General features: G+C 36.5%; 1 protein-coding gene across 19 annotated transcripts in view; it reads right to left on the bottom strand.

The window, feature by feature from the left end:
- KCNMA1 (potassium calcium-activated channel subfamily M alpha 1) overlaps window positions 1–24436 on the bottom strand; it is a 380586-nt gene that overhangs the window by 64960 nt on the left and 291190 nt on the right. For 2 of the 19 annotated variants that reach the window (XM_057365181.1, XM_057365180.1), the window contains exon 19: window positions 19881–20054. The exons of the other annotated variants lie outside the window; for them this stretch is intronic. In XM_057365181.1, coding sequence (XP_057221164.1) covers window positions 19881–20054 — 174 coding nt within the window. The remainder of the gene's footprint in view (window positions 1–19880; window positions 20055–24436) is intronic. 19 annotated transcript variants of the gene reach the window in all.

A 24436-nucleotide genomic window follows, 5' to 3' on the forward strand; every position in this document is an offset into this window, starting at 1 on the left:
CCTCAGCAGATGACTGATGAAATACTTTTTATGTAAAATAATTCTCTTTCTCACTCCAACAGTAAGGTCCATGTCTTGAAGAGCAAGGATCACAGTACAATATCTAAATAACCTATCTTTGGTAGAGATAATAATCTCTTTCTCCATTCCTCCTAAAATTACRTATTTTTTACCACAGAAGAGTAAAAGTGGTTACTCTTAGTGTCAACAGGCTGTCAAGTTGTACATGCACATTGTGCCACACACACAGGGCTGCAGGACTCTCTGAACCACCTGGGCAAGCACGACATTCTCACATCAAGCAGCACTGAAAAATCAGGTGAGAATCACCAGCCAATGCTGCCACTTCAGCAGATACACACTGCAATGTGCAGAACCTCAACACCTTACTGAGCTTCCATTGCTCAGCAAAGACAGTTGATTTTTGTTMATAATTTCTTTAAAACCTGATTGGGTTCTTGGACTATTATGTGGGCTGATTTCCATAGAAAACATATTTGGGAAACAAAGATTGCTGTTAATTACATGGAACTAAATACATCCTTACATATTGTCCCTGCCTCACTAGGTTTGGCAATCAAACTGTCTGGACTGGGGTAATTTGTCGTACCACTGTGCAACATCATATCACAGCCTCCAAATCCACCAGGGTTCTCTTCCAACTATGGGTTGAGTTTATCACCAGCAATTCTTCCAAAGCATAACTATTTTTCTAGTCCTAGTTAATTTTTTTTTTTTTTTTTTGTAATATGGCATATGGCCTTATTTACAGAGCAAATGGTCACAGACCTACATTGTTTATGTTGCCAAAGTGCCTTAAAACTGTTCAGTACACTTGTCATGTATTCATAAGGTCTTATTATTAACTGAAAATATTTTGAGAGTCATTTTGAGAGCAAATTTTGGCCATTTTGAGAGCAAATTTTAAATTACTTTTTGAGAATCGCAAACAATAAGGAACAAGATCAAATTAGAGTAAGGGTAAGAAATTCCATTTTCTATAGTATTTTCTAACTGCACCCTGGGTGAACACTACCTATTTTTAATAAATGCTGAACAGGACTTGTCCAAGACGCCTCTCACCATTAGAGAGATAAAAAGATAATATGTATAAAATGTGATATATTAATTCAATTGCAAAGGTATTTTGAAGTTGGATAWATTCCTACCCCTTACCCCCACCCTCAGGAACTCCCTTTCAAGCTCAATGAATATACACTTGCCTACAGACTGCATTAGGGAATCATGCCTGTTTCTATTTCTATACATTTTATTTATTATAATGAAGATAATTTGAATTGCAATCTGCAACTCCCTGAACATTTTTAAAACAACAAATGTAGTTAAACTAATSCCTGTGGCAATCTCTATTTATTCTTTGTGAGCATACACTTGCCATAACTTAAAACTAGGCTGAGCTTTAATTTAAATGTAACAAGGCAGAATACCAGTACAGTGCTTTCAACAAAATGGCTGAAACTGGCTTCAGCATGATTTGCCTGGAAGGGAAGATAAAAATGTGTTTTAAAGGAGAAAAAATATCCTGACCAAAACCAGACATTCTGAACAACCACCACTGATACCCAGCGCTCCTTTCCTCCCCCATCTCTATCAGCTGCTAGGCTTTCAGCACTGTTTTTCACCAGACACTAGCACAGTGTTTTCCTTCATAGTCAGCCATCAGCCAGAGCTGTCACTTGCAGATACTTCATTTTTGTTTCAGTCTAATTCATACTGCACCCCCTTAATCTCTGTAGTGAGTAATGCCATGTCACTGTGAAGATATGTCAGATCCAGCACTAGAAATACAGAGAGCATTTCTAACAGTTAAACTATCTTGGTTTGAAGAAATATTTTATTTCTTCCCCCAACGTAAGCGATATCTTTCTCCCAAACATCTTCCCAGCTGACCTCCAAAGGAGCAGTCACCATTCTGCAGTCTGGCTCGGCTCTCCTGGCATGGGGGGTGAAGACAAGCTGCAGCCCCATGTTACTAAATGCAAATAATCAATATGTTGATTGAGCTTTTGGCTATCAGAGTTCTTTTGATGGCAGTGACAGCGAGCATGACTTGCCTCATTCAATGACAAGCCTGTTTAGACTTTGCTACCTACCACTTTGTGAATCAGGCAACTGAAAATACCCACAGCAATTCCTCCAAACTGTCAGCTCTTGCTGTGATTCCACCCAGCACCCCCTGTACAAGACAACAGATTAACCATTAGGCTAGATATGTTGAAAATATACAGCTTCAACCTTTCCCCAGCTAGCTCAGAGCGATGTATGGATGATTATTTCAACCGTCAGCTGCCGCATAGACTTAAACCCCTGCACAATAACTCCTGGATTCATCTGCCCCTTGTCAAACTTGCACAGCTTTAGTTTGAGCATACATAGTGTGGCAGTTTCACTGCGGATCTAGAATAATCCAGACGGCTGCTGTCTCTTTGTTAACGGCAAGCTAAACTGATGAGTTTGTAATGCATTTCTTATCAAAGGTAGCTTCAGAAAAGAAAATGTGCCAAATCGGTTGGGGTTGGAATTTAGCATAGTATTGAAATATGATTTAATCAAAACATTTGTTATTTGTTGTGGAAAAAAAAACCAAACCCACATTATTCATCCCTAAAAAATAATTTTACGCCAATGAACTATTTATCTTACAAATTTACTTGATTTTTTGGTGGTAACAGACGTAATGAAATCATTGACTAGAAACTACAATATAATGGTGCTTGATGAAATACAAGAATATTAATTTTGGAAACTGCAGAGCAGCGTTCGCTTGATGTCTGAAATGGTAATTCATATTACAGGATCGCTGCTTTTGTTTCTATGTGCATTACAAACTCAGTGGAATGCATTTCATTCTGTTTTTTTTATACAAAGAGATATGCTGCATATCTCTACACACTAGCACCATTAGAAAAGCAGGTGAGGCTGATATTTGGTTGCAGCATGTGCCACTTGAAGCAGATAAGAAAACATCAAGATCCAAGAATGTCAAGAATGCATCATCTCAGAACATTTTGCAAATACTGAATGGTGCTTACATGAGACATTCTCTTTGAAACTGCAGATCAAGAAACATTTCTTTTTTTTTTTTTTTTCACCCTTCTTTTTCTTTCCATAAGCATCCAATACTTAAATTTTGTATTATTAATACATGGTCTTTCAGTCTTAATTTTTCTCCCACATGAAGAATTGAATCTCAGCCACAAATATAGTCCTCATCTTTGCTTTGTCTTGAATGCTATAAAAATGACAGTTAACAGCAAATGTGGAATGCTGGATCCTGTTGTTATTTTAGATGGCTGCTCTGATATTCTGTGAAATCATTATAAACTTTAAGTCTCTTTCTTTTAAAGTAAATTGCATATAGAATGAAACACAGATTAAAAAGGAGTTTGGAAACCCAGCAAACTTTTAACTTTAGTCTTTTGATGAAAAAGGTCTGGGGTATGGATTTACACCATTTGTACTTATTTTAAGGGTAGAGCAGCTTCCTAAGGTTACCATAGAAATTTGATATTTTTTCTTTACTCCTCCTCTTAATTCAAGAACATAACTATTATGAATGCTGTATCAGTTATTATCACTTTTCTATTAGAACTTCAGCAAGCAAAGATGTGGTTTAAGGCTGTTCAAATTGTGATTTATCCAAAGTCCMCTGAAGTCAGAGAAAACATTTATGTTGCTTCAGAGGACTTCAGACCAGGAGTTGTTCATACCTTATGTATATGCTGTTATAAACGAGAAGAAAGCATTTCCCATATATACAGCATTTTACAACTGGCATGTGCAATTTTGAGAAGAAAGGCTTCTGATTTTATGGATCTGGTTTCTTGTTCCCATACAGAGATACACAGACAATATGACACTATTTGWATATAACAAACATCTTCTCTTTCTCCTGTCTAGTTTCCACAGTAGAAAAAAAATTCAATTCCTAATCAAATCCTAATTTATATTTAGACTAAGTCATAGGTCCACTGAACCTTGAACATTTTTTCTAAATCAGATTTTAGTATTCCCTCATACATTTTTCTTGATTTTTAGTCTTCGTTCTCCACTGCCTTTTCAAATTATGATTCACTCTGTAATTGTTTATTCAAGTCATTATATTGTTATGGGAAAACTGTCAAATGAAAACCTAAAAAAAAGAAAAGCAAAGCATCAGTGGAATTTTTCCCCCGTCCATTTAATTGTCCAGTTGACTTCCACATGTTGTATCCATACAAAATACTATTTGGATAAAGTAAAGRTTGTTTTGGGAAAGGGTGAAGAATGGAGATGTGCCTAAACTGTAGAATTTAAAACATAACACGATCTGTTTTCAAGGGGGTCTGTTGTCCAGACAAACATCAAAGTGAAAGGAACTAACTTTGCCTTTTCAGAGTGAACTTTGGAGAATAAGGAAAGTCAACGTCRCATTGGTATGGCAAGTGTAAATATTCCAAGTTAAACTTTAAATTATGTTCCTTCACCATAACAAGCTGATTTTTTCTCTGAACATAGAAGAGGAGCTACAGCAAAATGTTACCCCATTGTCAGAAAAGWGGTGCTCAGACCCTGTCTGTGTTTCCTACCATGCCACGAGCTGCTGTGAACTACAATTTTGGAGCTCCAGCTGCTGTCTCTAGCAGAGCAAAGYACAAAAGGATTGCTTAAAGCCGCATGTTAACATTTTAAAACTACCTGGTGAGTCCCAAGCTACACACAGAGGATGGGGAATCCCCTCACTGGGATTTAGTTTTACCACTGACCTTGTGTTACAAGACCTTGGTGGCTCACTTGCAGCCAATTCTGTTGCAAAGGAGTTCCTTACTTATAGAACTTACAAAAATTTGAGTGACCAACAGATGTGAAATTCTGGCTGTTAACCTCTAATTTWCACAGATCTAGCAGGTCTAAAACTGCAATGTTGCTACTGCTGCTTGGAAAGTACATTTAGGATACATTCCATAACAATATACAATATTCRTATGTGATAAGAGTGAATTGTCAGTACAGCATTTGGTGGTTTGTTTTGTTTTTTTTTAAATTAGACATGAAATTGTGCCTCTAACATTAAATAACTGTAACATCCTTTTTATTTCCATGTTTCTACTTTCCTTCCTTAAAAAAATAGTGTCAATTAAAGGACACTGGTTTCCTTATGAGTGGCCCTTTGACAGTTCCCCAAGGCATGACATGTAAAGCCAAAAGGCACATCTTTGGGAGATTCTTTAAGAGCAGCAACACATTGCACATTATAAAATTCAGTGCATTGTCAGAGAATATCCTTGTTTCAATGCACAGCAACCCAAAGTGTATTGTCCTTTGCCCTATTGCCTCAAAGAGGATTTTGACACCAACTGTAAGGGACACAAAGGAAGAAGTTGCAGCAAGGGCACACTGTAGTTAGGCAGTTCTGCCAAACTGTAGGATTCTGTCTTGTTTTAACAAAGTCAGTGAAGCTTCCCCTTTGTGACTAAACACACTCACAATCTGATCAGTCACTTCTGAAAACACTGAAGTTCTATATGTGGACAAAAAATAAGCTACTATTAAAAAAAAAATCTGAATTCGAAACACCACTCATCATCGCACCTATGATCACTTACTGCCCTGTTTACACTCCCCCAGCTCCATTAAATTCAGAGAAAAATATACAATGCCTTGAAGTAACTATGGGTAAAAGTAAGCACAGGAGTCCTTGGTGATTGCTCTGCTCCTTGGGATTAGAAATCTTGTATTTACTGCATAGAYTGTGTTTGTCAGGAAAAGCAAGTATTTCTTGAGTGCACAGGAAAGCAATAGTTCTACGCCTTTAGAGCAGGGCTCCACAAATTTCAGCTCGGTCTTGCTGCAACTATTTCCTTCCTTTAAACATTAGGAAGCGCAGATTTCATCCTGCAGAAATCTAATTAGAATTACTTTGTTTTTCACTTAGAAGTGCCAATTTATCTTAACATCTTAAACGTACAGATTTCTAGTGTGATTCTAAACTAAAGTTTTAAACTGAAAWAAAATTTCATCTACCTTGTTCATTACAAGAAGACATACTAGGTCCCCGCCAATACCGTAGGGAAGTAAAAATTTTCCTAAACTTCTTCTATCCGGGGGACTGCATTCTCAGAAATTAAGATTTTATTTATTTATTTAAATTCTTCCTCTGCTTCCCTGCCTTACTTTTGAAAACACACTTGAGAGGATTTGGCCGAGGTTGTTTCTTTTTTTAACTAGGTGGTTAATATGTGACAGATAAACTGGGAGTTTCTTTGTATTTTTTTTACTTTGTAAAATTTGAAACCATTCAATTTTCTTTTCTCTTTTGGCTTGTGTTTATATTTTTTAGAACKGGTGTAGATCTGTCTCTGTCTCTGAACAAGAAGAACTGAAATATTAACATTTAACTCTGGCTTTCTTATCATTAGTCTTACACAGTTTTCACCGATATCAGTGGAAAAACTTCCATTTACTGAATTTTAATAGGATCAGGCTCAGTGATCCCCAATASTCTTTCAGCCTCAGCTGTGATACTCCTCTGAGATGGAGGACTTCACATGACTGTTACCTGTGAGGCCATCATATCATTTCATGTGTAAACTAATKATAAAATGCTGTGTCTATTCACACAGACATTGGTTCTAGAGACAGGTGCTTACACCAGATTTACCTTTATGAAAAAGAAAATTATATACAGTTAAAAAGGACCATCTGATTTTTTCATTTATTTTTTTTTAATAAAATTGTTTCCTTAGCAAAGCAATACATAATGAAGTTCTTGCAGGATTCTCAGCCACTACTGATTTCTAAGCCAGCACCACCACCTGCTGGTCACAGGRAGTTTCAAGCCCCAGTGYCATTTTCCTGCCTTCAAAACKATGCATAAATATAGAGCAGTATTTCTCAGCTGTTCTTACACGTAGAAATGTTGTTACCAGAAGAGATTTTGAGAAGATTGTTTGCAGTTTAACAATACTCTATCAGCTGAAGTATGGCTTTCATAAAAGGAGGGAATGTTAACAAAGAAATTATTTTATGCAAAGTACGGTAAGTCACAAGGTAAACACTAACACTAATCAAATAGATTGAGCCCGCTGTATTAAAAAGCCTCTTGTTACATATGCTGGTTTTATTACTTACAGATACAGTTAAATACTCTTTATAACACTAAGAAATGAGGGCTTTTTTTTTTTCTAGGTGCTCCCTATGTTACCGTATTCCACAGTGCACTCCATTCCTTTGAAGCTTTTCTCCTGCTCTGAACAAATGCATCTAAAAAAACAATACCACCTGTTAAATCTATTAATACAAAAACAACCAAGACATAAATAACTAAGATTAAATCTATAAAACAATAGCAAAAATAGTGATAGCAGAAATAGTGATAGCAAAAATGGAGATGGAATATAATCAATTGCTATGGAAATTTAGCAAAGTATACTACATAATTTCTAGGTAAATCCTGGCAAAAAATAGGAAACAAAACAGCACAATAAAAACAAAAATAAACAAATAAACAAACAARAAAGYTCATATCTCTGMAAAAAACTCACAGTAGTCTGGCTGAAATCAATTGCTATGGGAAGCAAGGGCCGGCAATCCACCCCACAAGAGTGGAAAATAAAGCATAAACTAAGAAATTCAGTGGTGACAACTAATAACAATGTTGCTTACATCATCATTCTAATTTATAAAAGAAAGTATACTCAAAATGATGAATGCATACAGCAAGAAGCATATTTTTSAAACATAACTTGACTAGGCTCAAAATACCTCCAGATAAAATAAAAAAAAAAAATGCCGTTATGAATTTTCTCTGATAATTTCTCTATTATTAAAAAAAACCTACTGTACTGATAACATTGAAATTTCTGCAGTAACTAGGGTTCAACTCTTTTGAAATACTGTAAGAGGGAAAAGTATGCCRTCCCATATTCACTTCATGGACAACAAACTATAATGGTACAAAATTACACAGAGAAAGAAAGCAAACAATACTGAATCTACCAAACTAAACTGATATCCATGTTTAAAAAAAAATCAAAACCAACATATGTTTTGTCCTTTTACTTTTCACTTTCATACTAAAGCTAGAGGGAGATGCCARCCTTGCTTAGTTCATGACAAGGATCAGAGGGATCACAACCCGTAACAGGAACAGCTTTAGAAAGAAAATTTCATCAAACCCAACTGCAACGTGCTTGGTACTTGTGGATTCATTAACCAAACCCTGCTGAGAACATGGGCTTGAGCAGAGAAAGAAGGGAGCCCAGCAGCAGCACCACACAATGCACTGAGTCAAGGGGAGAGTAAAAAAAGGCAATGGAATATTTCTGAACTGCCAGCTTTTCTGTTAGATTATCACACCAACTTCTCAATAAAGTCTACRATCACCTGGAGCTGAGGAACTCTCTCTACCAAAGTAAAAATTGATGCATAAAATTTAGCAAGATTTACAGGTCAGTTACTACCCTAAAAGTAACTATATCAACCACAAATGCCACAGGATGCCAATATATCTGGAAATACTGTTGCTGCCAGATGTTTTGAGAGTCAGATACTGAAAGCATCCAGAAATCCTGTGCTCAAGGGACACTGACAGCTGTCAAGAAAGTCATCTTCCAAAATGGAATTGCTTGGAGCTCTACCTCTGAGGGTTTCATTTTGTCCAGTTTGAGGAGAAAGAAGAGGGCAGACAAAAGACTCATATGCTACAGGCAGATTAAAACCAAATGCATATTTTGACATATTTTACATTCCTCATGGGCAGAACTCAAGGATACTGCTGAGGAAATCTGTGAGACCCAAGGGACACATTCAGGATGTTTCCTGAAGAGTATGTGAGGCTTGAGTATTGAGGCTGAATATACGGATCTAAAGATACGATTCAGGCATGCCCTCAAGCTACCATTTTAAAAGCAAAACAAGAATTTTGTTACCTATTTAGCAGCAAATGCACCAGTAGAATGGATGAGCGTGGATGAGTGAACTGCAGCATTCAAAGATTCAATCAGCCAATCAAAAATATCTTTAAAGTTTGATCATCCTCTAGACATGCTAACACTAGAAATCCTAAATCCAAAAACAGAGCAGGTACTTCATTGAAAGTAGGAGATAGTATTTTCAAGGATTATTTAGAAAAGACAGGAAAACACAAAGTGATCCACAGACCATGCTGTAATAAAAAAAGCTACATGTGTCAGTGGTAACAGCAGAGATCTGAAACAAACAATAAAATAACCCATGCTTGGAAAAAGCAAATTTAGGTGTAGGGAGTTCTAAGAACACCACAACTATATGAAAATGGCATACTGAAATGCAGATATGGCACAGAATTCATACTCCATAAATTACATGCAGAAGGATCTGGTGTCAGCAGGTTAAAAGAATGCCAATCCCTGCTCTTACAGAATTTCACACTGATGTAAYGTGAGTCAAGCCCAGACTTTGGGATCAGATTCTTGGCTTGAGTCTTCCCTGGCACTGCAAATTGTTTGTTCATCTGCTSCTCTTCCAAACATAACCAAGGGCTTCTGCTGAGTCATGGAACTCTCCAAAGGGTGAGATCCCTGCATTTGGACTCCTTGTATGGAAGGATCCTGTCCAACAGGATCATATTGCTGACTGCAGGCTCTGCAATCTGTGCACTGTGATTATCATTGCAGAACCTCTGCTGAGACCGTCCCAGCTCTACTGTCCTCTCATCTTTTCTCCTTGATCTGAATGAAGAAACCACTAAGGTATACATTGTTACTCAGGGCAGTGAGACTCCTGAATACAAATAATCAATATATATATATATATATATATATATATATATATAAAATGAAATTCTTCATCTACATATATATTTAGTTAATTAGCTTTCCTTGAATTAATTTTTCTACAGAACACAGGTTTTGGTTGGAAAAAAAATCCGTCTTTTAGGAACTATTGAAAAATTTAGATCTTTAGCAAATGAAAACTGATTTAATTCCCTGCAGGATTTTGTTCACAAAATGAAACAAAAATTACACTTTCATGTCTCAATTTACACAAAACATCATTTGTCAAGAATTAAAATTTAACATCCGTAGAACTTTGAAAATGTGCCACCTCACTCAACAGAGTAAATACTTTTTTCTGTGGAATATCCAARGCAGTTCTTAGCATCCAAGAGTTTGCAAGAGGTTTACTTTTTGGAAAGTTAATTGGTTTTGTTCAGAACCAAGTGAAAAAAAAAAGAGTGTTTAATGTCAAAAACAAGACAAGATACAAGATCTGTTAGRAGTCCAAGTGCATTATTGATGAGAAATATTAGCATGTCATCTGAAAACTTGGGAAACATGTCCCATATGTTGGAAAGGAGTCAGAAAAGTACATCCTGTTCTGTTCAGCAGTGCATCTCACTTCTTCTCACCCTTCTGCTGTCTCATTGTGTGAATTATATTCATTTTCATACCCTGCAATTCTAAATAAATACTGTATCACTCCCTTGCTGCYGCCCCTCTTGTGATTGACTGATCACAGAGAACCTGGCAGTCCTTTCATGTTTTGGTAGATCAGGAATAATCCCAACAGAGGCAAAGCATGAATCAAGAAAAATAATCTCTGGACAAATGCCTGCTAATGMAATATGCTATATACTATGGATTTACCACATATTACTCATGGAACAGGAATAAGCATCATGTCTACACTAGGYACAAAACTTGCAATTGTTTTGGTTCTCTTCAAGAAGAATCTTTGTTCTATGAACTGATAAAATTTTACCAGCTAGGCAAATATTTATGTTGACTTCTAAATTATTGTCCATGTGTCCTAGCTGCTATTTTTACTAAATGACCAAGCAGTAAGTCCCATAAGGGATCATCCAAGTATGACAGAAGCAGGGGYAATTTCAGACTAAACTATGTCCATTTTTGGATGGCACACCTGCTGGTTCATTCTGGCAAGAGATTGCTCAAAAGCAGAGCCTCCATTTCCTGTTGCCACTCCTCCCCCACAGCATATGGTGATGTAAAATCTCTCTCCATGCTGTCACACAAGCTGTGTCAGGGAACATATAACACCACTGAGTCAGAGAGGGAAGTTAATGGCAGGAACATGGGAAAGGAGAAAGGAACATGCTTAGTGCAAGCAAAATCTTTTATGCAAGAATGAACAAAGGAAATTGCATGACAAAGATCAAAGGCGCTGTAATGATTTTTTGGATTTCCTTCAGCAGTTCTTCATAGTAAACAAGGTCTGCATTCCAATTAAACTTCAGAAGCAGCTAAAAACTTCAGATGATTTTAAAAATACGGCAGTAGAGATACATCTCTGCTGATGCAGATAAAGCCAAGTCACTCCTGCCCTCTCAGACATTACACCCTTTCTAAACCTCTCTAAATTAGACAGCAGAAAGGCAGTTATGGTAATTTCCCCACACCACACCTTTCTGTCACGTACCCCATTTCACTCTCCTCTTGTTCTTGCTGCTCATCTAYGTTCTTCTTAAGCAAAGATCAGAAAATCTGAAAAATGCCCTCCAAAAGGGAATAATTATGCCAAAAGAACATTCAGGCTTATATTTAGGACTTCAAAATGTAAATATCTCAAAGCACTTCTTAGCACAGAATGTAATATAATATACTGGGAATACAACATTTTCAGTCTCTGGGTGGAAAGAGAACTACAGTTATGTTGTAAGTCAGTGGTACAGTCAAGACTGGGATCTTTGCCTTGTGGCATTTTTGTTTCCCATTTGCCTAGGTAGAATTTCCAGGCAAACTCAAATGCACACAGGAGTGTTTGACCAGATAACACTGGACACATCTTACACAGTAATAATGCTCTTTCCACCCTTCCTTTTCAGAATAATAGTACTGTGCTAACAAGATCTGATCAGTATCAGTGAAGCATGTGTGTGTGAGGTAGCACACATTATGTTTCCTAAAATCTTTGATAATAAGTGAATCACAGAATTGCAGCATTCAATAATAAGTATCACAAGGGAATATATATCATTGTATCATGAAAATAAAAATGTTAAAAGAAGCAGGTGCAGAGTCTCAAACAGTGAAACGATTACTGAACTTTGACCTATTTTGAAGTACATTATCAACACAGTTAAGAATTTTCTTAYGGAAATAAATATATAATTGATTAATAAATTAAAACTTTTCCTCATCTGTTCTGTCCAATCCCCTCTTGTCTATTATAACCCAAATCAAAGCTACAATACAGCATGGGTGCTTGTTCTGTGGCGCTTCAAGAACCGCATATGGAGTTATATGACAACAACCTCCTCTTTCCATGCAGAATATAAATAATTCATAAGGTTGTGTTCCCTGGCATACACAAATACCTCAAAAGGTTCTAGATACTCAGCAAAAAATAGAAAGACCCAGAAAAATTGTCTTGTTAGTTGCTTCTGACTTCCAGACTGGGGGCTCAACCACTCTCCTGGACCTACAGCAACCTTGATAAAATCTGAAAATTTCTGGTTCTTATTGAATAGATTCTCCCATGGTACGCAAGGAATGGGTTGGCTGCCCCTGCTTCCAGTTCTAGAAATACAAGCCACATAATATGAATATTAGTGACTACTAATGTCACTGCTTACCTGACTAAAGGTAAGTATATATTAAATATGCTAGGGGTGTCATGGAATAATCAGATGATGGATGCACTGTTTTATTTTTTTTTCCATCTTTCTCCTGTTTTTACATCAAAATGCATCAAAAATWAAAAAAAAAATCCCAATACCTAATGCAAGGGGATTCTAGGGGTTTTTATACYAAACTGCATTTATATGCATTTCTATTTCTACTTTATGTGTTGAAACTCTACTGTGGCCTGTGGTGTACCTTAATGAGCACCTCCACCTCTATATCACAGTACTTTCAGATCACATGAAATGTGTAAGATCTAGGCCAGAAGATTTCTTTTTCTCTGAATCTGAGGGAAAATATTCCAAGTAGGTAAACATGTTTTTTCCTTGAATTATAAGAAGAGCCAAACAAGGATATAAAAAGAAAAAAACCTTGTAACACAAGAGTTAAAGATGTACAGGGTTTACAAATCAATTTTTTTATGAACTGGAAAAGAACATGAATTATATGTCAAAGCATCTCTGTGATTAGCATGAGATGATAAGTTTTCTGCTGTTGTTGTTTCACCATTAATTTGAGACCTTTCCCAATAACATCCACACTACCCAGCTAGGAGTCAAAATGGTAATCAATTTGGGGCACCTATCTTGGAAAGTGGTACTAACAACTTCCCAGCATCAATGAGCTTCTCAATMCTGCAGCTGTTTTAAAAAGCTTCCTCCCAAAGGCACATTTAGAACTAAATTAAATGCAACTTTGACTTAATTAACGTTTTAAATGATAATGAATACAATGTAGATTCATAGAAGGCATTTACATTGCGTTATAAAACTGATAAAAATTTAATAACTCTTTGTTAATAAGTTATGTCTCTCCAGACCCATAAAGCCTAAGGCAGTCAATGCTGCAGTCGAGGGTCTAATCCAGGTTCCTAATGCAGGTGGGATAAGGAGGCAGGAGACTGACTTGACACTTGACATTTGCTCTAAGCCTGCTCTGGATCAAGCCACTGCTTGTTCATAAATACTTTACTTCATATAGTAAAGGTCAGAATTTGGGCTCAAGGCAGGGCTATGACAGAAATGCTCAAGCTGAAACCGAGCCAGCTCTGGCATCTGTCGCTTGAAATAGCTGGGAAGCAGTGGAGAAGGAGACCTAACCGGCCAGCATCTGTCCCACACCAAGGAGGTAACAGGAAGAATCTGCTGCCTGGTGGTAAGAAACTGTCATGGTGAGTTTCATGACAACCAGCCACACTCAGGAACTAAAAATGCAAACATAATTTCCATGTCACCTTGCATAAGACCCTCTGCTAAATTCACTCCACAGGATACAGACAGCATCTTTCCTGGCTTGTCCCCATAAAAACAAGCCACTCACTAGTCCCTTCCTGTGACCCTGGCAAGAATCACTACTCAACATAAAGGCCTAAAGGAATTAAATGCAGACTTCTTGATCTTTCCTTCCCCCACTATTCCAATTCTTCAAAGGTTTCACCGCTAAACTTAGCAGTGCCTCCATCCCTTGGCAATGTGAGAGTGCATCTCCTTGTTACAGACATCACAAATTGGGCAGCGCTCATTCTCCGCAGCATCACAAAACTCATCTGAAAAAGTGCATGCCTCATTATTTACATAATCTAGCAATGAGCCAGATTGTCTCATTTTTTTACCTTCCGAAAATAGCTTGGTTTGGAGGGTTTTTTTTTCCTACTACTGCATTTCTACATCTCAGTATTCACCTATATGCTCATACTATGCCCAAAAGAAGCTTAAATAATTTAGCAGCATTCAGGTTCTATGAAAGCATRGAACAATAAAAGGGATTCACTTTTTGCCTTAGAGCCAAACTACACAGTTGAAGTCACCTACTGCAAAATACCTATTGTTCCATGYCACTTACCCTGCCCTTCATAATCAATGTTGTCTCTTCAGTGTTAGAAGAGGAAATACAAAAGTCACAGTACACTCATATTCATGAAGAAAGTGATGCAMTAGATACCTGGAGTCTCATGAGGGCATATACCAGCACACTTTGATCACTGCTTCCATCTCTACATTACCAATACAGAGAAAAGTACACTTGGTCAAGGACAGCATCCCCTGAAGGGCTGGATCAAGATGGCAAGAAAAGCAGACAAAGGGCTGGCTCAGTGAAACCACTGTTCCAACAAGCAGTCCTTGCATGCTGATTTAGACTGTGATTGCATTTATTGAGTCAATTCGTCCTATCTCCTTTAGTGGAAACACCTTCTCGCATCTTTGTGTGATTGCAACAAGGAGAAGAAGATGGAAAGAAAGTGGGTTATGCAAAATTGCAGATATAAATTAAGTCTGAAAGCAGAAGAGTAATTTCCAGTCCCAGGAAAGCAGATCTCATGGTGTCTGGCCTCTGATTTGCCAGTCCCAGGCTATGGAGGTGGCTGCAGAAATGGCAGATCTCCAGCATGTACAATTTTGACTTTGCAGCAATAGATACACCTTAAGAACCTCTATACAATAACACTGGATTTTCCCCCAGAGATTTTTTTTAAAGTGTTCCATTATCTGGTTTTATAGGCTATAAAACCCCACAGTCCAGTTTTAGCATTACCAGTTTCTCGACTGTGGTTCATTCTGAGAAGGTGGCAAAGGAAAGTGATTCCCCTCACTCCCCAGCAGCAAAATATACAATGTTTCACCTGTGTACACCTGATCTTTCTTAAGATGATAAGACTAATAGTCGTACTGGGCTTGTATCTTAACTGAGTTATCTAAAATAGTACTTTTTCCTAAAAAACTGGCAGCTGAAATAAACACAGGTACCTATTTTCACATAATTTTCAGGATTTTCAAATAAGAAACATAGGCTTGTAGAGGCATTTAGAAGAAAACATCATAGTCATGTCAGTTCTCAGGAATACAACACTGAATGCATGGAAACTGATGTAACTGAAGCAAAAATCTATCACCCTAAAAGGACAATATTTGGAACCAGTTTTACATAAATCAATATTTCACACACAGCTTCTTTCACAGGCTTATTATTTATATTCTTTGTTGCTTTGAATTACCAAGAATTTATCTGGCACTATGTCTCATTCTAATGCTCCATTCGCATTAATCTCATTTCAACCAAAAAAAAMCCAAACCCCCCTCAAAAAACCAAACAAACAAAAAACCTAAAAAAAACCCAAACAACAAAAACAAACCAAAAAAAACCTGAAACAAGCTAGGCTATACAACATGGTGCTCTGCCATTGTCCAGTATACAGAGGTGGGGTCATAATTGTTAATTCGTTTAGAAAAGCCCAAGCCTAGTTATACATCTGAGGAGTTTTAGATACACTGACCAGTGCCTGTGTGTGTTATGCATGAATCTCTCTGGATAAGSCAGTAAGTTATATTTCATTCAATTCTCATTACAGAATTTTACTTTTTCAGTTGTAAAGACACACAGGCAGAATCTAAAGTAACACAGATCAGTGAAGAAGCTGGAGTTCTTCTTGGCCTAACTTGCTTCGGTCACACTGCCAGGTAGAGTTTCAGCACAGTTTACCAATCTGGGTGCCCAAAATGTTCACCTGATCTTGCAGACTGTAACTTTAGGTCCTCTGAGAAAGAATTAGCAATTAACTTGTCTGTACAGCACAACACACGTGCTGACATTAGAAGACTATATGGAATACCTGGCTTTAAACAGGGTCTGGCATACAGGTAGATACACGCTCTTCCTCCTTTCAAAAGTTAAGCTTTCTCCAACTTGTCTTAGCACGGCCTTTCCATCTAAGATGGCTAGSAGTCTGGGTTGAACTCTGAATTCAAAATATAGTAACAATTGATATCTTCTTTTATCTCTGGAGATTCCTGATATTCACWAAAGCAAACGTCTTCCCAAAAGCTTCTCAGAAGTCTCTGAGCACGCCAAAGCGTGTTTTCCTACAAGCTGAATTGGATATGTCTGGGCCTAATGTCAAGAATATCCTTGGAAATTTAGATTCCCATGCCAGTGATGCACTGAGTTTAGAAAAGGTTTTCTTTAAGAACACAAACTTTTGATGTTCCTGAGAAGCACAGGCATGTGGTGATAGAGAAACACAGAAATTAAATGGTTCAGGTTAAGCTTCTGTCTGTATCAATTAATCATTTCAATGGCACCCCCAAGACTTGGCACAGACCTAAGCAGAAACCTCACACTTGTTAATGACATAATTTCATTGTATAAACCACTCCAGGTTTTCAGTGGCTAAGTGCCTCTCTTCACTCTAATTGACTTCAGCCTCCAATGCAAAATACACTTGTACCATTTGCTGTTCATGTAGCAATCTACCAACTACAGCTAAACCTGAAAAAACGTAGACACAAATAGAGACTTAAAATTCTCTTTCCCTACATTTAGAAAAATTATTAGCATTTTTTCCAGAAAATAGCCTATAAACTCAAAAGCTCTTTTAATGTAATTGTACTTAACCAAAATGATTTTCATTTGCTGAAAGTAGAAACAACAACATAATAATAGAGAAACTCATTCACAGTGGAAAATACACTACAAGTGTTATTTTTTCTGCAGATTATACAATTAGTAGACTAAATCCTGTGTATATCACTAAATATGTAAATTGATATCTTCTACTCAACATCAGATTTTTAGAAACAGCACTAATTTTTACAAAAACTACTCATTGTTTCAAGAAGCTACATACAATGGTCTGTGATTTTATTTACCTTGGGAAAAAAAAAAAGCCTGCTTTTATAATCAAAAGTAAAAAAAAACAAAAATGAAAGAAATGAATTAAGCAATTGTAGAAGCAAACCAACTCAACTGGGGCACCACGACCAAAGCAAGCCCTGTAATAGTATAATGACCTTTAATGAGTGTCTGGGGAAACAATACAGTCGTAGCATAAAAGACAAAGGGCAAAACCCATCATGGCTCCACTGACACTAATTCAAAATGATTTTCAGAACAACTAAAGAATGTAAGAGAGGTAATCTGATCCACCAATCTGACCTCACTTTGATTCTGGGGCCCTGCTGCTGCCATTTCTAATTGTCAAACACTCTACATTTCACATCTGCTCATATTTAATGAAAAGCTGACTCTCCCCACCATTCTTTGAGCTAACTAGCTCTGTCAAGATGGGCATCATACAACCCCTGTGCACTGCAAAGAAAACACACTGATTTCTATTGAAGCCCTGCCAGTGCAACATTGCRTGTATATATATATTTTAATTGGAAAAGAAAGGCTTGTGCTGCTTTGCAAAGAGTGTGAATTGGTATTGATTTTCCTACTTATTATTAACAGTCAAAGGTGACTAGTCTCACAAGGGGAAGACTGAGATCTCTTTTGATTTGATGGAGTGATGAAGGGGGAAAAGGCCCTTGAAGGATAGGATGCTAAAAATCCTCAAAGCTGTCAATATCACTTATCCTTCAAAACATAACAGAGCTCTAACGTGTCTCCCAAAAAGCACTGGGTTTTGTTGGAAATAATACAATTATTGTGGAGGGTTTTGGCTCAGCAGGCAGMACAATCAAAAATGTTTACTTTATCTGCCTCTGTAGAGTCTTAARTGGACTTGAAAGCTATGGTAACCTACAAATTAGTTTTTCTTTCCTTGCCAAACAGTGCTAATGGCAGAAATTTTACCCTCTTGTAGGGGACATGTTAATTTATCCTAATCTGGTTGCTGTTCACACCAGTGCCAAGACCCAAGCACATACTCCCTGCACCAGTCTGTATTCATTCAAACTCTACCAGGAACTGTGTAACTGAGGCTGTTACACTGTTCAAACTGCCTGCAGCAATTCCAATACAGCAAGGCTTCTAGTTCACTTTTCTTAATCAAATATGTTTTGCTACACTTTACTCTGATAAAAGTCTCTTTAAAGGATAAAAACTCCTATGATTTAGAACAGAACTTAAAACTAGGAACCATCCACCTTATGGTGATACACGAGTTGTAAGCCAGCAGATAACTAGGATGTTCAGAGTGCTTATACACAAAGACATAATTTTTGGTAAACTCTCCAAGAAATCCTATTAGAATAATTTTAATTAACATAGTCTTCAGACAAAAATATGTAACAATTATAAGATTGTTATATTTGCAACTGGAAAAATAGTTCATAAGTCAAAATAGTTAAAGCGAAGTCTTTCACCACTTGCACTACATACTGCAGTACATACGGTATCAAAAGACAACCAGGTGCATAATCTACTAACTACATTATAATCTTCATAGTAGAAGCCATTTWTGTCCATAATGACTTCTGTAAAATGGACATGCTTCCTCATCAAAACCCCAAGTATTTCTCAGAGATGTATCTGAATAATTTAACAGCTTTTCTTTGGCATTTGGGTAGGGAAAGGAAGATAGTTCCTGTTCCAAGACATAGTTTTGCCAGTTAAGAATGACTAAAGAGGACAAAAAAAAAAAAAAAAAAAAAAAAAAAAAAAAAAAAAAAAAAAAAAAAAAAAAAAAAAAAAAAAAGCCATTTAATGATCTTCCTCAGTTGTTGACATCACACTTGATAATCCAAGCTTTGGAATCCCCTACAGTTTGTCTGAAAAATTAATGGCTATGCAGCATTGTTCTAAGTTCTCTGTCTTCTCCCCCTTAACTCTGATCTTTCAAAAGAGCCTTTGGGGCATGTTCCAGAATGTTACTGTCCTGTGGCAYAGATGCTACATTTAATTTCAAAATCAGAGATTTGCATAAGGCTAGTTTTTCTAAAAAGGCACTACAAAAAGTACAACCATTTTCACAAGAAATACACACATTTCTGTGTTTTTAGTATTAGATGGAAGGTCCTGCCTTATTGAAAATGAAGGGTTACAAACAAAACTAAAGACAAAAGGARTAGAAGAGAAGAGAATTCCATCTACTACATTGTATTCCGTATATTTATCCACTGCCCACTGTATGGTGCTCCAGTGCCAGCATTATTAAAGCTACACATTTGGCACCACAGATTTGGACACAGGCCTGTTCCTCCACTGAAGCATTTATTGATTAATTAATAACAATTTATATTGCATTTATTAATTAGAAAAGATGTCACCAAAGTGCACTACTAAGGTCCTGCATGCTATTGCAAGAGGATGCTTCATAAAGAGCACACAAAGCAAAATAATGAATCACTTTTTTTTGCATTAAAAATAAATTAAAACAGAAATATAAATATACAGCTGTAATCAAATTTGGGGTTGATTTTTTAAAAAAAGCATCAGCCCGGTAAAACTCACAGAAGTACAATGTACGACACAAGACGGGGATGATACCACAGACATCACAGACATGGAACAGCATGTGTTGGTGTTCAAACTTACAGGCACGTAAACTGGTGGAGCAATCATTAACAGAGACAGAAGAAAGTGGGAAGGCTCTCTCAAGGGTGTCCATGTTACTATGTACACTGCCTGACATGCAAGAGCAGTCACGCTCAGAGCGTCCGCAATCAAAACAACATGCCAGTCTCATTCTCTTGTAGATGGACATCTTGGCTATAACCATGTGTTGGATGGGAGGAGAGGAAGAGCAGCAGGTTAATGGCAAGGTTATAGATATAGAACAAGGCAGCTGGAAGGTAATTTAAGGGATTTAATACAGGCCTTAGTTAATGTTAACAGTCTTGACCCAGGAAAAAAAAATGCAATGAGATTATTGATAACACTTTGGCTGTACATTAAAAGTAGGGCAAAAGATAAATTGTTCTTTGTATCTGCTCAGTCTTAGAGGGTGACCGCAGTCATGGGGAAGAATTACTGTTCACAGTCAAGTATTTGGATCAAAATAGAACACAGTAAAAGCACAGAATCCTAAGAATATGCTTTTCTCTTGGCACAATTAATACCATTGTGTTAAAATGAAAATAAAAGTTGCAAGTCCATTAGATATTTTGGCCTACCTTGTTTCCTGCAAAAAATCAGATATTTCTTTATATATAAATATATATATGTATGTGTACACACACAGAAACACACACACACAATAGTCATACATACACACATTCATACACACATATGCTTGAGACACATACTCACATATATATACATATATATAAATATATTTATTCTTCAATATATGATAATTTATCTGTATTAAACTGTGCCAAGGAACTCCTTAATTGCAATTAATTACACATTATTAAAGAATTACAAGATATGAATAAAATTTTCCAAAAAAATTTCTTTTGCTTACATTATATCTTCAGGAATTCAAATTAACTCTTGACAAAATACCAAAATTTGCCCATATAAGAGACAAAACTAATAATGGTAAATATGCTGAACATTAAGATCAGTTCACAAATAAGGCATCACCAAAAGCACACAGAGCATTGGTCCACTGAAACATGCTGAACCAATCATTGGCATGTTTTCCGCTCTAAATTCAAAAGTCCGTCAAGAACAAAATAACTGAATGTAGAATTTAGGTGTTAATTCCAAAAAAAAGTGATAGGTTAGACAGAATATTTTTATCTTTCAGTCAACCAAATGTCCTTATTATGTATTTTTACAAATATACAGCATCCTATTTTATAAATGCATGTATAATTACTATCATGGAATTTTGTAGGTCATCTGAATCAGGTATGTTTATGTCTCAAGAAATCCAAAGGCCATTTAGATTGTTTCACATGTTACACTGAACCAACTTTTGGTAATGGTTTAGATTGAACTGACTCAATCATACTAAAAACAAAACAACACTGACAGGCAAAAACAAAACCTTAAAAGCAAATGCAGAAAAAAGGTAATGTTTTCTCTGGCCTGTACCTTCAGTTTAGGATGTCTTTTTTTGCATTACGGTAATGACATTAAATTTAAAAGAATTTTTTTTTCCGGTTTCTTAATCCCACAGTCACCAGGAAAGAGGGATTGAAATCACTCAGATGGGTCAAGTCCTGTTCTAAGGCCTTGATGGCTTGCCATACAGTATACTTGTCAAGCAAGGGCAACATTATGATTGTGGAAAACAGGCATTGAGGGAGATGAATGAGTGATCTCTTCAGCAGCGACTCCATTCCTCTAAAACTTTGCTCACATGACTAATGCCATGTTCTTTTAGCATCCTAGTAGAGTTATCTCACAGCTGTTMAGAAATTCATCATGCAGCATCAGGCTTGTTCATTGCATGGTACATCATTCCTCAGAGCTTGGCTTTAAGAAAGGAGGTTTCCACTGCAGCTTTTGRTGCATACACATTCAAACCACACAGAAAATTCAAAACAGCATTTTTCCCAYGTTTTCCCTCTGTCTAATTCTTCCCAACACATTCTTTAAAGTTGAAAAGTTGGACAGCAAAAGAAAAGTGAAATGTTACCAAAAGTGTGACAGTCTTTCCAGTATGACTACTTTCTTAGTTTGTAAGGAAATGATAGAAAAAATAAAGGGCATTTGTGAAACACACTAACAGTAGGTGAAGTAAAAAGTAGGCCCATTTTGCTGTAATTATAGCTGTTTTGAAGGACTTTTTCTAATCAAACACTCCAGCAAAACATACTGCTCAGAAATTCTCAACTGCTATGTCACTGGTTAGTAACAGTCCCTGCTTTTCATTTACTTCTGGCCACATCTTGTCAACAGTCAATAACAGGATAGGACACATTTATGCAAATTAAAGAGAAATCATACTTAAGGGCAAAGAAGGCTGGGAAGGAAAACTTTTTATATCATTTTCATCAGACTTAAACCAATAAAGTTGGAAATTTAAGGCCTTCTCTTCAATAGGGGAAGGACATGATGGTGCTTCGCAAAAGCAATGCCCTTCAGGGACTGTTTTTAACTATTATTGTCAGTTGTTCTGGAGATCATGCATCATTTGAATATTTCACATCATTAACATGCAGGAAACAGGCTTGGACCTGGAAATATAAGTAGCAGAAAGGACTTGCTATAAGGGTTTCAATCAGTATATAAGCAACTGCATATGAGAGCAATAAATTTTGGAAAGAAAACATGCGTTAACTCTTCATTCATTTACACAGTCAGTTACATTCATACCAAATACAATACTTATTTTAAATAAAACAAAACATACATTATTAGTAGGGATGACTAGCGACAAGATCAAAGACAGGACAGAAATGATTTTAAATGGTTCAGCCACACACACATACCATTTTCTATAAAACTTCCATAAACATCAACAGAAAATGGGAATCATCAGAGAGACAAGGGGACCTTAAGAAGAGCCTCTGAGTGTGTGTTAAATTTATTTGACACCTGCAGAACCTGTGTAAGAATCAACTCATTTCTATTCCTACGTGTGTTATAAATGTTGAATAGAACTGTTATTCGATATTGGTGAAAACATAAGTTGGGACAAACTAAACTACTTCCCTATTTTTAATTGTATAATAAATACTTTAAAAAAGAACAGATCCTTCTAATTAAAATGATGACAATCACACAGCATGTGTAGAACTAGTCAGTAAAAATATTAGGGGAAGTTTCAACGGACATGAAAATTAGACAGCTTAAATAATTTACTCACTAAACAAAGGATATATGAACTACTCAAGAACAAAAGCAGAGCAAAATTTCTTTAAATTAGTTACAAAGTAAATAAATACTTTTAGAAATTTTCAGATGCAGTTTTTCTAAGAAGGCAGTAGCCTTCCATTCTGTAAAAGAAAGAATAGTTCCCTAGATGTCTGAGCTTCTCACAATACCTTGCTTTCTGATCTCAAAAGCTCAAAAAGTACGGTAAAAATGTGTAGACTGTCTGGATCTGAAGTGTTACTTAGAGTTCACAAWCAGTAATGGGAAATATTTCCAGCTGCAAAAATAAGCAAAGGAAACTGCAGATTATTCTCTACCTAAAATGTCAAGGAACAGCTCCTTTTTCTAGTTTTTTTTTTCTTTCTTTTTTTCTTTTTTAAATTATTTTAAGAAAGCAGAACAAAGTATCCCTTCTTCTTTCCTGATTTYTTTTTTTTAAACCATAGGCTGTACCCCATCCTGGTACTGCTGCCATCACTGGCGGCAGCCAGAGTAGAGCTCCGAGGACATCTAGTGGATCTCTCTCAGGTAGCAGGAACGGGAGGCTTCCTGACCACCGAATGGTACAAAAAGGTCCCAAAACATTTGGGAATTGAAATACACGATGTCATTTCAATTCGCCAAGTTCTCATGATCCCAACTACGAGTGGAAAATCATCAGCATCAAAGGACGACCAGAGCGCTGTGATCGCCTGTCAGCAATGCTGTCAGCATCATGAGACTGAAACACAGACAGGACTTCCCCCAGCACAGTTTCAGTTTCCTGAAAAATACAGCAGCGTATCTTAAACTGTTTGAGAGAATTTATAAACCTTAACACAGCCGGCAAAGCTACCTCTCCATTCTTTAATTTTTACAGGACAACTTGAAGACTAGCAAGTGAGCTTGTTCACTGTCTTGCAATTTTTGCAATCTAAGACAACTGATTACTTGTTTGCTCCAATTCACATGTGCTGTTCTAAGTCAAAACTGTAAAAACAGCAGGAGATCTGAGTGGACATTTTCCCCTGTTTTAGTAGATATAAGAATGACTCACAGATTTTGATGTAATGGCATATTTATAGACCAATTCATTTAAATTTCAAATCTGATCATGACCTCCTTCATTACCTTAAAGACTCTCAGCCARTGTACTCTCAAAGCAAAATGCATTTCTGAACAAATTGAAGCTATTGGGGAAATGGAAAAAAAACCAAATCAAAACTACATGATCTTTTCTTTTCCAGTTCTTTCATAACATGAAGAACACCTTTATTTGTTTATTTATTATTATTTAAACAAATTTCTTTAGTTCAGAAAGGCCTCAAGACAGAAACATATTTTAAATAAATATATTGCTTCGAATAAATCCAGATTACTTCCAGCATTTTKCCTCAAAG

Source organism: Malurus melanocephalus, unplaced genomic scaffold (assembly GCF_030028575.1).
Source record: "Malurus melanocephalus ecotype Western Australia unplaced genomic scaffold, MMel_1.1 scaffold_49, whole genome shotgun sequence".
Lineage (NCBI taxonomy): Eukaryota > Metazoa > Chordata > Aves > Passeriformes > Maluridae > Malurus > Malurus melanocephalus.